This window comes from Theropithecus gelada, chromosome 13 (genome assembly GCF_003255815.1).
Source record: "Theropithecus gelada isolate Dixy chromosome 13, Tgel_1.0, whole genome shotgun sequence".
Classification (NCBI taxonomy): Eukaryota; Metazoa; Chordata; class Mammalia; order Primates; family Cercopithecidae; genus Theropithecus; species Theropithecus gelada.
The window spans coordinates 47822223-47834756 of record NC_037681.1 but is presented as its reverse complement, the minus strand read 5'-3'; the positions used below and the strand labels follow the sequence as shown (position 1 = coordinate 47834756).

The window sequence follows — 12534 nt, the reverse complement described above, 5'->3', positions numbered from 1 at the left end:
AGATTATTCTGCCATTTTTGTAGATCTCTGAGTTGCACGTCAAATCTGGGGCTGATCACTGTACACTTGTTTGGCCTGCCTGTGAGGTTCACAGCAGTTTTCCTAGCTGTGATCATTAATGATTTCAAAATCACCAATTTACGATACTTCAGCATCACAATTAGAAACCAGACGATAACTTTGGAGCACAGCCTAATAAGGACCTGGCGTTTGCCTCTCTTTCCAGCATTGTTGATGCTCTTGAGCACATCAGCCAGGACATTCATGCACACCATTGTGGCGGCACAGAAAGATAGCCAAAAGAGCAAAGTGAACTTTTCTTAAGCTACTGTTATAGATGCCAATCATGGAGTCTGATGCTGAGGGTGGTCTTGCTCATATTTTGGAGAGACTATATTTCTGCTAATGTAGCTGGAGCTCAGGAGGAGGTGGTGAGCACCAGGAGTCCACCTAGCCCTGTCAGCGTAGGGCTGCGAGGCTCACTCCTCCCTTACCCTTTGCAGGCCCAGACTCCCTCCTCAGGAGCAGCTGGCCGCAGGGAAGGCATAGGCTTTTCCAGACATCTCTTGATCCACACTGACAGTGACATGGTCTTCACAGGGCTGCCTGCCTGTCTTCCTTTTTATCTCTCTATGCTCTTCTGTCACTTCATATCCATTATCCTTAAATCTGTCACTTTTTCTCCCCTCAACTCTGTCCTTTCTGTTTTGTCTTATCTTGTTCCCTTTTTGAATGGAAGCATGAAGAAAGAAAACCTTATCTGCACTTTCTGTTTCAGCTCCTTTGAATTTGCGTTTGAACTCTCTCGGCTGGCCCTCAAGCACAAAACCCCCGAGGTTCATCTCAAATATGCTATGTTCCTAGAGGATGAGGTATGGGTGTGACTTGGACCCTGACCGCAGAGCCCTCTTACTTCATCCCCTAGTGCACTGCTCCTGGGTGTGCATACCCCCAGGCTCATGCCTGCCTGTGATGCCAGTCTCCTTCTCACCATGCACGGCTGCCTTGCTCTCCCTGTAGGGGAAATTCGAAGAGGCTGAAGCTGAATTCATCAGAGCTGGTAAACCCAAGGAAGCAGTCCTCATGTGAGTTACCCCATACATTCCTTAATCCTATTTCCCCAGTCACAGTCCCAGGATCTTTCATGATTATCTTGATCTTCACTCAAACCCAGAACAAATCAGTGTTACACCCCTCAGTGACATGGCTGTTTGTCTCCCACTACTGGGGCCTCAGTCCTATACTCAGTCTCTCCTCTGTCCCCATCCGGAGGCAGGTTTGTCCATAACCAGGATTGGGAGGCAGCTCAGCGTGTGGCTGAGGCCCACGACCCTGACAGTGTCGCCGAGGTGCTTGTGGGACAGGCCCGGGGGGCCTTGGAGGAGAAGGACTTTCAGAAAGCAGAAGGGCTGCTGCTCCGGGCCCAGAGACCAGGCCTGGCCCTCAATTATTATAAGGTGGGGCACTGGATGCAGGGCCATGAGGGGAGGGGAAGAGGTTCTGAGAGCCCACAGAGAGCCACACTGACCCCTGGTATGAAGAAGGATCAGGGAGGTTAGTATTGGGGAGTGGGAAAGACAGGAAAGAGGAAGGAGAAGAGAGGTCCAAGGACCCAGGAGTCTGTGGGCCAGAGCACCTGTGTGGCAGTGGGAAGCTGTCATGCCTGCCTCTGCCCTCTTGATACCTGGAAATCTGAGCAGGAGGCTGGATTATGGAGTGACGCTCTACGGATCTGCAAGGACTATGTGCCCAGCCAGCTGGAGGCTCTGCAGGAAGAGTATGAGCGGGAAGCTACTAAGAAGGGGGCCAGGTATGAGGCTAGAGGTCCAGGCAGCATTGGCAGGGCTGGGAGGGTCATGAGGCATGCACAGGATAGAGCACGCTGCTCCCCACCCCCATGCCAAGTCCCAGCGTTCTCATCTCCACAGGGGTGTGGAGGGACTCGTGGAACAAGCTCGACACTGGGAGCAGGCTGGAGAGTACAGCCGTGCTGTGGACTGCTACCTCAAAGTGCGAGACTCTGGGAACAGCGGACTGGCGGAGAAGTGCTGGATGAAGGTGAGGGCAGCAGGCCCTTTCTGGTGTTCCTTCTCCCTAGGCCTGTATTCACACTCAGCTCCACTTCTCACATCTGCAGCTCTTTCCTCTTGTGTCTTTTTCTTTTCAGTCAGGTAGCAGGAATCTGTGGAGTGCCTGCTGGATGATAGAGCCAGAACCTCTGAAGGCTGTAAAAGCAGATATAAGACAGACCCTGACAGCCAAAAGTTAGGGGAGTTAGACCAACACATGGCTCAATTAATATCATATCTGAGTAAAGACTAAAGTGCATGATTTAGAGTAGAGTTCAGAGAACAGTGAGATCTCTGTGGGCTAGAGGGGTCAGGAAGCCTCTGTGAAGAAGGAGGGAGGACTTGGATAGGAGTTGGAAGGGCAACTCCATGCACAGGAACTGGCCAGACAGGGAACATGAAAAAAGCATGGGCTCCATCTCCCCCACCCAACATTTCCTGAAAAGAAGCCTCCAGCAAATTAAGCCAGGCCAGTATGTGTCACAAATAATAAGACACACTATATTGGAGAAACCAGCAGGATATATACAGTCATATGCCATATAACAACGTTTTGGTCAACAGTAGACCACATGGGTGGGCGTGGTGGCTCACGCCTATAATTGTAGCACTTTGGAAGCCGAGGTGGGTGGATCACTTGAGATGATCCCACGCCTGGCCTTAGATAGGTTTCAGTATACAAATACTTACCATTGTGTTATGGTTGCCTACAGTAGTCAGTACAGAAGTGTGCTGTACAGGTTTGTAGCCTAGGAGCAATAAGTTCTACGCAACCTCTACCTTGATGTATAGTAGACTATACCATCTAGGTTTGTGCTGTGATGTTTACATGACGATGAAATCCCCTAAGGACATATTTCTCAGACCATACCCATCATTAGACAATGCATGACTGTAGGTATATGTGTGTACATGTACATAAAGAGATTTATTAAAAGGAAGTGGCTCATGCAGTTATGAAGATAGACAAGGCCCAAGATCTGCAGGTGAACTGGCAAACTGAAAACCCAGGAGAACTGATGGTGTAGTTCCTGTTTGAAGGCCAGCAAGCTTGAGTCCCAGGAAGAGCTGATGTTTCAGTTCAAATCTGAAGGCAGGAAGAAGCCAGTGTCCCAGTTTAAAGGCAGTCAAACAGGAAGAATTCTCTCTAACTTGGGAAGGAGCCAGCCTGTATGTTCTGTTCACGCCTTGAAATGATCAGATGAGGTCTATCTACAGTAGAGAGGGCAATTTGCTTTACTCAGTCTACCAATTTAAATGTTAACGTCATCCAAAAACACTTACAGAAACACCCAGAATAATGTCTGACCAAATACCTGGATACCCTGTAGCCCAGTCAAATTGATACATAAAGTTAACAGTGGCATATATGTATAATTATATTTTAATATCTTTAAAATTGGGATGCACGTATAGTTTTTTTTATACTTTAAGTTCTAGGGTACATGTACACAACATGCAGGTTTGTTACGTATGTATACATGTGCCATGTTGGTGGATGCACATATAGTTTAAGTGCACCTTAGATACAGTGAAATCTGGTGGGTGGGGGTCATGAAGAGGGTGAAATTGGCCGTCTAAATGACATGTTTGTATGGTGATGGCCCTGCAAAATTTCCCTTAGGTTTTTGAGTTTTTGTTTGTTTGTTTGTTTGTTTTTTGAGACAGAGTCTTGCTCTGTCGCCCAGGCTGTAGTGCAGTGGTGTGATCTCAGCTCACTGCAAGCTCCGCCTCCCGGGTTCACGCCATACTCCTGCCACAGCCTCCTGAGTAGCTGGGACTACAGGCACCCGCCACCACACCCAGCTGATTTTGTTGTATTTTTTTTAGTAGAGACGGGGTTTCACTGTGTTAGCCAGGATGGTCTCAATCTCCTGACCTCGTGATCCACCCTCCTCGGCCTCCCAAAGTGCTGGGATTACAGGCGTGAGCCACTGTGCCCGGCCTTTTGAGGTCTTATAATTGAATAACCCCTAGAAGTTAGAGGGAGAGAAGTAGAAAGAGGGGCTGATGATTGGTTTTGAGGTTCTAGCAGATTTTAATTGGCAGTATTGAGTATCTGATATGTGTAACTTGGGAGCACGGCATGACTGTACCTTCTTCATATTAGTCAGAAGATGGCTTCCTGATGCGGACAGGGCAGATTAAGCTTTGAAGGGCTTAGCAGTAAGAAAGGGAGGCAAGAACAGGTGAGGGAAAGACCAGAGGGGATTAGCATAAACTACAGCTAAATTGGATTGTGTGGAAATTGAAATCTGGTGAAGATGTCAGCGTCCTAATGGAAACAGTATGATCTCATAGAACACTTGGTTTTGTAGAATTTCTGAGTTTTAAGTGTTGAAAGGTATCATCAAGATCATCTATTCCAGCACTGGCACTAGAAATATAATGCAGGCCACAAATGTAAGCCATACATGTCATTTAAATTTTCTAGTAGCCATGTTTAAAAAGAGTAAAAAGAAACGTGAAAATAATTGTAATATATTTTGTTTAACACAGTATATCTAAAATACCACCATTTCGTCTGGGCACAGTGGTTCATGCCTGTAATCCCAGAACTTTGGGAGGCCAAGGCGGGCAGATCACTTGAGGTCAGGAGTTTGAGACCAGCCTGGCCAAAGGTGAAACCCCGTCTCTACCAAAAATACAAAACTTACCTGGGCATGGTGGCAGGGGGCGGGGCCTGTAATCCGAGCTACTCAGGAGGCTGAGGCAAGAGAATTGCTTGAACCTGGGAGGCAGAGGTTGCAGTGAGCTGAGATTATGCCACCTCACTCCAGCCTGGGCGACATAGTGAGACTCTGTCTCAAAAAAATTAAATAAATACTACCATTTCAACATGTACTCACACACATTATTTAGATGTTTTCCATTCTTTTTTTATACTAAGTCTTCAAAATCCAGTGTGTATGAATGAAGAAACCAAAGCTCATAAAAGCCCAACACAAATAGTTACAGAATGCCCTGGACTCCTCATTTTAGGAGTCCTTTCTCTGTACTCTGCTACAAAGATTTTACTTGTGACAAAGACCTTGAAAATGATTTTGTCAAAGGTGGAAGGTTCAAATGCAGTGACCTCAGGCAGCACAGGAAGTGTCTGAAAGAGTTAATGAACTGAGAGGAAAGATAGGTCCACTGATGGCTAATTAAAGGATTTAATGGACCGTGGGTCAGGCTCTGCCCAGGAGGGTACAAGGTTGAAGGAGACAGTAAGAGAAAAAGTTGGCATCTGGAGGAGAAAAATGTATGAAATGGATCAGGCTGAGGACTCAGCGATATTTGTCTCTCCTACCCATTTCCATCTTCTCTTCAACCACTCAGGCAGCCGAACTCTCCATCAAGTTTCTGCCTCCTCAACGTAATATGGAGGTCGTTCTGGCTGTAGGACCCCAGCTGATTGGAATTGGAAAGCACAGTGCAGTAAGCAGGGTGATGGGATGGAACAGAAATAGATTTCACAGAGATGGGTGCAAGGGTGACATCTGCACCCAGGAAGGTGTATGAAGTGGGCCTCCTGGTGGGCAAGGCTTGCAGTCCTGGGGAAACAGATGGGAGAGCTCATAGCGGGAAGACTGGGAGCAAGGAGAAAGTCTCCATGCTGATTTCCCGTTGTGCAGGCTGCAGAGCTGTATCTGAATCTGGACCTTGTCAAGGAAGCAATTGATGCTTTCATCGAGGGTGAGGAGTGGAACAAGGCTAAGCGTGTAGCTAAGGAGTTAGATCCCAGGTAAGCTTGTAACCCCTTCTTACCGGGAAATTCTCTTTTACTTCCTTTTGTAAAGACTGGGAGAAAGTCTTATGGGGAGGGTTGGTATTCTGGAATATGAAGATGGAACTCTCTGAACATCTTCACAGGTACGAAGACTATGTGGACCAGCATTATAAAGAGTTCCTCAAGAACCAGGGCAAAGTGGACTCGGTGAGACTTGCAGAATTAGCAGGAGGCAGAATGCAGGGAGAGACTCACAAGATTCTCTCCCTCTTCTTTCCCTCATGTCATCTCTTTTCTCTTGTAACTCTGTCTTCCATTGACCCAGCTGGTGGGTGTGGATGTGATAGCTGCTTTGGACCTGTATGTGGAGCAGGGCCAGTGGGACAAGTGCATTGAAACAGCTACCAAGCAGGTACTGCTGTCTTCCCATTCCCAGTTTTCCTTTACATTTTCCCTTGATTCCCCACCTGCTTCAAAGCTGCATCTCTCCTACCTCCACAAAAACCCAAAGCCCAAAGATTTCTAATGGGCATCAGATAAGCTCAATCTGAAACTGGGGTCAGAGGTTTGCATACGCCCTTTGTCTCCTCAGCAAATACATGGCCTCAAGTCACCTCACTGCTTGGTCTTGCTGATCCCAACTTCACGCATGCTTTTCCTCCACCCCTGTACAGAACTACAAGATTCTGCACAAGTACGTGGCTTTGTATGCAACTCACTTGATCCGGGAGGGTAACTCTGCCCAGGCATTGGCCCTATATGTACAGCACGGAGCCCCTGCTAACCCACAGGTACCAGCCTTCTCCTTGGATTGAATGTTTCCACAAGGAAACTCTTTTCACTTCTAGAACCACCTATTTTCTCAGGAACTATCTTCTCAGAGGATTCTATCCTTAGAGAACATCATGCCCAGAGCCCCCAGTACATCTCCAGAAAGGTACAGCCTCTCTGGAGGCTGTGTATTTGCTAAGAGCAAGGGGAGAAGTTTGCAGAAACTTTCAACTTCTGTTTGAAGAAACACCCATGGAGCTCCCCATGCTGTTAGCAAATACACAGGCACCTGTCTTTCAGAGCTGAATCCTGCACATACCTCTAGGGCCTTTACTGACTTCCTCCAGAGAATGAACACTGCTGCCTGATTGAGAGTCACAGCCCATTAATGTTGTGACTCTGCATTTACATTTGTACAGTTGCCCACACTCACACAGCACCAGCTAAGAAAGTTTCTTCCTCTTTTCATAAAAAATAATCAGCACTTAAAAATAATTCATTTCATTAAAAATAATCAGCACTTAATAATCTGCCACTGTCTCCCAGCTCTTGCACACACACACATACCCATTTCTACACACAGAGCCTGTTTCTCCTCCCTTTGGCCCCACTCCCACTGACTTTCTCTTCTAGCTGTGCCCTTCTCAGATGCCCTTCTCCCCTCTACCTCTAGAACTTCAATATCTACAAAAGGATCTTCACTGACATGGTGAGCTCTCCTGGAACCAACTGTGCCGAGGCCTATCATAGCTGGGCTGATCTTCGAGATGTCCTCTTCAACCTGGTGAGGAAGTTGTGTCGACAGGAGTGAAGGGGCTGCTCTGTCTGTCCTTGTCCTCATCTCTTCTTTCATGCACATAAACCTTTATTCTCAGATGTATTTTACCTTCCTCTGCCAGGTGGCCATCAGAGACCACTCTGTGGCCCTGGCACTCCTCTGATCCCTGAGCCAGGCTGTGCTGTCTCCCTCCTCTAGTGTGAAAACCTGGTGAAGTCCAGTGAGGCAAACTCTCCAGCCCATGAGGAGTTCAAGACGATGCTGCTGATTGCTCATTACTATGCCACGCGCTCTGCGGCCCAGAGTGTCAAACAGCTGGTGAGATGTAGGAGGGCAGAGGAGCACTCAGTCAGAAGGGCTCATCTGCAAATGTATAAAGCTGAATTGATTCACATTCTGGATTCTTCAGCTTGGGCTCTTGAATCTCCCCACCTCTCTTTCAGCTTCTCTTCTGTCTAAACAAATCTTTAGCCCTTGCTGAGGTTTTCTTCTTCTGACCTTCTTAGGGCTCTGTGCCCACACAGCCTCAGCCTCATTATGTTTAAACATCCAAATCCCATGATTTATTTATTCACCTCTTATAATGTACACATATTTTGGGCTTATTTGTGATTGTTCACTGTATATTTATTTAATGTATTTGGACAATAGAATTCTACAAGTGGAAAGAACCTTAGAAATAATCTAGGTGGCCGGGCACGGTGGCTCACCCCTGTAATCCCAGCACTTTGGGAGGCCGAGGCGGGTGGATCACTTGTGGCCAAGAGTTAGAGACCAGCCTGGCCAACGTGGTGAAACCCCATCTGTACTAAAAATATAAAAATTAGCCAGGTGTGCTAGTGTGCGCTTGTAGTCCTAGCTACTCAGGAGGCTGAGGCACGAGAATTGCTTGAATCCGGGAGGCAGAGGTTGCAATGAGCTGAGATGGCACCACTGCACTCCAGCCTGGGTGACAGAGTGAGACACTGTCCTAAAAAAAAAAAAAAAGAATTGAACTTAGGCCCAGGTCTGTTGTTCAGAGAAAAGAAAAAAGAAAAGGAAAGAAAGAAAAAAAAAAAAAAAAACCAACCTAAGACCAGAACAGCTTGGGATCCAGAGCAGTTTAATAATAATTGTTGTTTTTCAGTTCTGTGGCTGCCTTACAGGATCATTGGTCTGGTAGCTCAGTCACTTTAGTGTCATATTCATAATGCTTTGACTTTAATCCCAGGAAACTGTGGCTGCCAGACTTTCTGTTTCACTCTTGCGTCACACCCAGCTACTACCTGTAGACAAAGCCTTCTATGAAGCAGGCATTGCTGCCAAGGTGAGCTGGGACAAGGAAGGGTGGGGCAGATAGGAGGAAGTCAAAAGTTGGAAAATAGAATATCCTTTCTGCTCTGGTAGAGGAAAGCTGAGTGTAGGGCTGATGTTATGGAGGATGTGGCCCTCCTATGTCTTCCTGGATTTTTCTCCCTGGATCCCAGAGAAGTAGCATTCAAGCCCAGCTTGTTCACTCCCATTTGCATCTGGATCCCAGAGAAGTAGCATTCAAACCCAGCTTGTTCACTCCCATTTGCAACTCTTCTCTGCTGCAGGCAGTTGGCTGGGAGAACATGGCATTCATCTTCCTCAATCGCTTTTTGGACCTGACCGACGTGCGTAGGGAAGCTGTGCCCCGAGGGTGGGGGTTTTTGCTGGTCGCAAGCTGTGCCTAGCTCATGGTTGCCTACTCTACTGCAGGCAATCGAGGAGGGGACTCTGGATGGCCTTGACCACTCTGATTTTCAGGATACAGACATTCCCTTTGAGGTGCCACTCCCAGCCAAGCAGCATGTACCGGTAAGGGCACAGGGTTGGAAAATGGGAAGGCCTCACCAGTGTAAGTGCCTTGAGGAGGGAGAACATCTTTGTGCTGCCATCTTTGGAAGGACCTCAGCCCTCACTACTCTTTCACTGAAAGTAGAAGCAAAGTAGAAAGAAAAAGCTGTGACTGTATCCCCCAATCCAAGGAGGATTTGTGGCTGAAAGCTGGTATACAGGATGAGGGCTTAGCAAACCCCCTCTTCACCCATCTACCCCAACTTGCCCTGCCCTGTGTGAAGCTACCATTCCCTCTTGTTCTTTCCAGGAGGCTGAGAGAGAAGAGGTTCGAGACTGGGTGCTTACAGTCTCCATGGACCAGCGGCTGGAGCAGGTTCTGCCTCGGGATGAGCGTGGTGCCTACGAGGCCTCCTTAGTGGCAGCAAGCACTGGGGTTCAAGCCCTGCCCTGCCTTATTACAGGTATAGAAGCCTACAGCACCCCAGATCCTGTGGTGGGTGGAAAGCAGCAGGATCAATAAACTTAATTTTACTAGGATTCAGTAAAGGGTACAAAAGACAGGACCATGCTTTCTACCCCCAGGCTGCTCCTCATTTTTCCATCCTCAATCTCTCTCAAATCCCAGTTCACCATTTTTTTCTTCCTCCACAGGATACCCCATTCTGAGGAACAAAATTGAATTTAAGCGGCCAGGGAAGGCTGCTAACAAGGACAACTGGAATAAATTCCTTATGGCCATCAAGGTTAGAGAGGGGGACTTGAAGAATGAAGGCAGAGAGGGCAGCACTAAAAAAGAAAAAAAAACAAGTCCAGGCGTGGTGGCTCACGCCTGTAATCCCAGCACTTTAGGAGGCCAAGGCAGGCAGATCACCTGAGGTCAGGAGTTTGAGACCACCCTGGCCAACATGGTTACAAACCTCGTCTCTACTAAAAATACAAAAATTAGCCGGGCGTGGTGGCATGCACCTATAATCCCAGCTACTCAGGAGGCTGAGGCAGGAGAATCGCTTAAACCCAGGAGGTAGAGGTTGCAGTGAGCTGAGATAGTGCCACTGCACTCCAGCCTGGATGACAAAGCAAGACTCCATCTCAAAACAAACAACCCACATACACACTAGAAAGGTGGGTGGGATTGCAGGAAGGCAGGTGCAGACCCTGAAGCCTGCGATGGAGCTGATTTTCTATTTCGAGCATTAACAAGTTCCTCTCATGTTCTTCCATTTGCTTACAGACCTCCCACAGCCCAGTGTGCCAGGACGTGCTGAAATTCATCAGTCAGTGGTGTGGAGGGCTCCCCAGCACCAGCTTTTCCTTTCAGTAGTCGGTAGAGCTGAGGAAGAGTTAGGGCCTCTCCCTCATTAAAGTTTTATAAATAACTGAGACCACTGTATTCTTTGATCAGAGTCACTCCCAACATCACACAGTGCCTTTTCCCCAAAAGGAATCATAATCAAGTAGAAGAAAAGAGAAGTTACTTTATTACAATTTATTATCTCATCCCGAGGTCAGGGCCCCTTGCTTAGTGGGAAAAAAACACCCTTTAGGACTGAGTCTTGGAACAGCACCTGCTGGACAGAGGGGAGAACCAACCCAGGTCAGAGGGGGAAAGCAGCATGGCAAGACCTAGACCCAGTTCTAAGTGCACTTCCCTGCCCCGACTCTTACCCAGGCCACCACCTTCAAGGCCCATTACCTGTCCTAAACCCAACTTCTCTGTGATGCCTGGATTTCTTGACTTTGATCCAGTAGCTGCTCATTTTCCTGCCTTTTATGTTTAGGAGATTCAAGCTCTATCATTTCCTCTAGCTGCAGAAAAAGGTGGAGTTAGACACCCTTGCCCTGAATGATAGGTCAGCATCTTTTTTTTTTTTTTTTGAGATGGAGTCTGGCTCTGTTGCCCAGGCTGGAGTGCAGTGGCACGATCTCGGCTCACTGCAACCTCCACCTCCCGGGTTCAAGCGATTCTTCTGCCTCAGCCTTCCAAATAGCTGGGATTACAGGTGCCCGCCACCCCACCTGACTAATTTTTTGTATTTTTAGTAGAGATGAGGTTTCACCACGTTGGCCAGGCTGGTTTCAAACTCCTGACCTCAAGTGATCTGCCTGCCTCAGGCTCCCAAAGTGCTGGGATTACAGGTGTGAGCCACTGCACCTGGCCAGTCAGCATCTTTTCAACACAGCCAATCTCTGTGGAATAAACCCTTCCTGTTCACCTTCCTTACCTGCCCCTGAAGTCCCTCCTTCCTGCAGGGCCCAACTCCACGTAGAGTGAGTGCAGCCACACAGCAGTAACCAGATAGAGCAGCCTCCCCTGCAGACATGAGCAAAGAAGGGATCCAGAGAGCCAAGGCTGTATCCTGAAAAGCAAGGATGGGGAGTAGGAGGGAGTAGGGCAAGTGCAGCAAAGAAGGGAAATTAAAAGGGCAGGACCAAGGCTTTGTAGACCACAAGAAGGAAGAGAATGTGCTCACATAGATTCTTGTGGGGTCAAAGGGGCAGTCGGTATGTCCCGGCCCCTCATCCAGTGGTACCAGAGGATCCAGCAGTCCTGGGTGGCAGTCAGCAATAAGGCGGCGGCCACCATTGGCCACAGTGAGTGACACGGCAAGGAGGAGGCCCAGAGAGCAGGCAGCGGACAAGAGCAGGTTCACCAGAGCTAGTACCAGCAGGGCCCAGTGCTGGCAGGGACAGATCAGGGTGAGCAGCCTGGGCCTGGCTAACTCCCAGTGACTAGACACCCAGTTTCTCTATTTGAGGCTCCTCCAATCTATTGAAAGACCAATCTCAGCCCCCATTTCCCTGACTCAAGCCTACTCATTAAAAGCTCCAGGAAGTCCCTTCTCACCAGTGGAGGGCGAAGAAGGTTCCTGGACGCCAGGAGAGCCACAAGTCCCACGGAAACGCTCTGTGGAAGACACAAAGCCTTTGGCTTGCTGGGCTCTCCGGGCGCCCGGCCCCACCCCGGGCCACCTGCCGCGCTCACCAGCAGCCCCGAGCCGACGGAGATGACATTGGCCGTGGTGTACTCTGGCGTGACAGCGCCGCGGGGATTGGCCACGTGCCGCAGGACAGTGCCGTGCAGCACGGCCCCCAGCAGCAGGTTCACGTGGCCCACCAGGATCAGCGCGAGGCCCACGCGCATCAGCCGCCGGGGCCCCCGGGCGGCGTCTGCAAAGCACGGGTGAGGGCAGGGTTGAGTCGGGCGGGGTGGGGAGAGATGGCTCCTGGCGGGTTAACCGCGCGCAGTAGGACGGGCCAAGGGTGGCCCCAAGGTTAGGAGACAAGACGCCAGGTCCCGGAAGTTACCGAAAGCGCAGAGACTGCAGCGCCTCATCCCGTCCGCCGCGCCGGCCGCTGGGCCGCTCTACCTGGGCCCAGCCCCGCCCCAACCTGGGCACCGC

At 49.1% G+C, this 12534-nt stretch overlaps 2 protein-coding genes across 5 annotated transcripts in view; one reads left to right on the top strand and one right to left on the bottom strand.

The window, feature by feature from the left end:
- The window catches only part of IFT172 (intraflagellar transport 172), a 45060-nt gene extending 34547 nt beyond the window's left edge, over nt 1-10513 (top strand). Inside the window, exons 31-48 of the mRNA XM_025353539.1 lie at nt 779-872; nt 1021-1085; nt 1277-1457; nt 1701-1810; nt 1929-2058; nt 5391-5489; nt 5687-5796; nt 5925-5988; nt 6107-6193; nt 6456-6572; nt 7226-7336; nt 7529-7648; nt 8541-8636; nt 8908-8967; nt 9053-9151; nt 9441-9594; nt 9785-9876; nt 10365-10513. Of these exons, the coding sequence (XP_025209324.1) occupies nt 779-872; nt 1021-1085; nt 1277-1457; nt 1701-1810; nt 1929-2058; nt 5391-5489; nt 5687-5796; nt 5925-5988; nt 6107-6193; nt 6456-6572; nt 7226-7336; nt 7529-7648; nt 8541-8636; nt 8908-8967; nt 9053-9151; nt 9441-9594; nt 9785-9876; nt 10365-10454 (1879 nt within the window). The 3' untranslated portion in view covers nt 10455-10513. The remainder of the gene's footprint in view (nt 1-778; nt 873-1020; nt 1086-1276; nt 1458-1700; nt 1811-1928; nt 2059-5390; nt 5490-5686; nt 5797-5924; nt 5989-6106; nt 6194-6455; nt 6573-7225; nt 7337-7528; nt 7649-8540; nt 8637-8907; nt 8968-9052; nt 9152-9440; nt 9595-9784; nt 9877-10364) is intronic.
- On the bottom strand, nt 8421-12514 carry KRTCAP3 (keratinocyte associated protein 3). Of its 4 annotated transcripts, none has more exons than XM_025353546.1 (7): nt 12440-12514; nt 12117-12301; nt 11979-12038; nt 11605-11811; nt 11356-11490; nt 10827-10939; nt 8421-8595 (listed from the first exon to the last, which is right to left on the bottom strand). In XM_025353546.1, exons 1-6 carry the CDS (start codon nt 12465-12467, stop codon nt 10832-10834), a joined length of 723 nt encoding a protein of 240 aa, XP_025209331.1. In that variant the 5' UTR covers nt 12468-12514; the 3' UTR covers nt 8421-8595; nt 10827-10831. The 4 variants fall into 4 exon arrangements, with proteins under 4 accessions (XP_025209331.1, XP_025209329.1, XP_025209330.1 ...); XM_025353544.1 differs by lacking the exon at nt 8421-8595 and adding an exon at nt 10589-10701; XM_025353545.1 differs by lacking the exon at nt 8421-8595 and adding an exon at nt 10589-10698.
- Nucleotides 12515-12534: the final 20 nt, after the last annotated feature.

Excerpts from the sequence above, each read along its gene's own strand:
- KRTCAP3 (XM_025353546.1), bottom strand. The coding sequence starts at position 12,467 with ATGAGGCGCTGCAGTCTCTGCGCTTTCG. Across the intron at positions 12,039-12,116 it reads CCGTCGGCTCGGGGCTGCTG|AGCGTTTCCGTGGGACTTGT; the intron begins GTGAGCGCGGCA and ends TGTCTTCCACAG. Across the intron at positions 10,940-11,355 it reads AGGAGGGACTTCAGGGGCAG|CTAGAGGAAATGATAGAGCT; the intron begins GTAAGGAAGGTG and ends CTTTTTCTGCAG.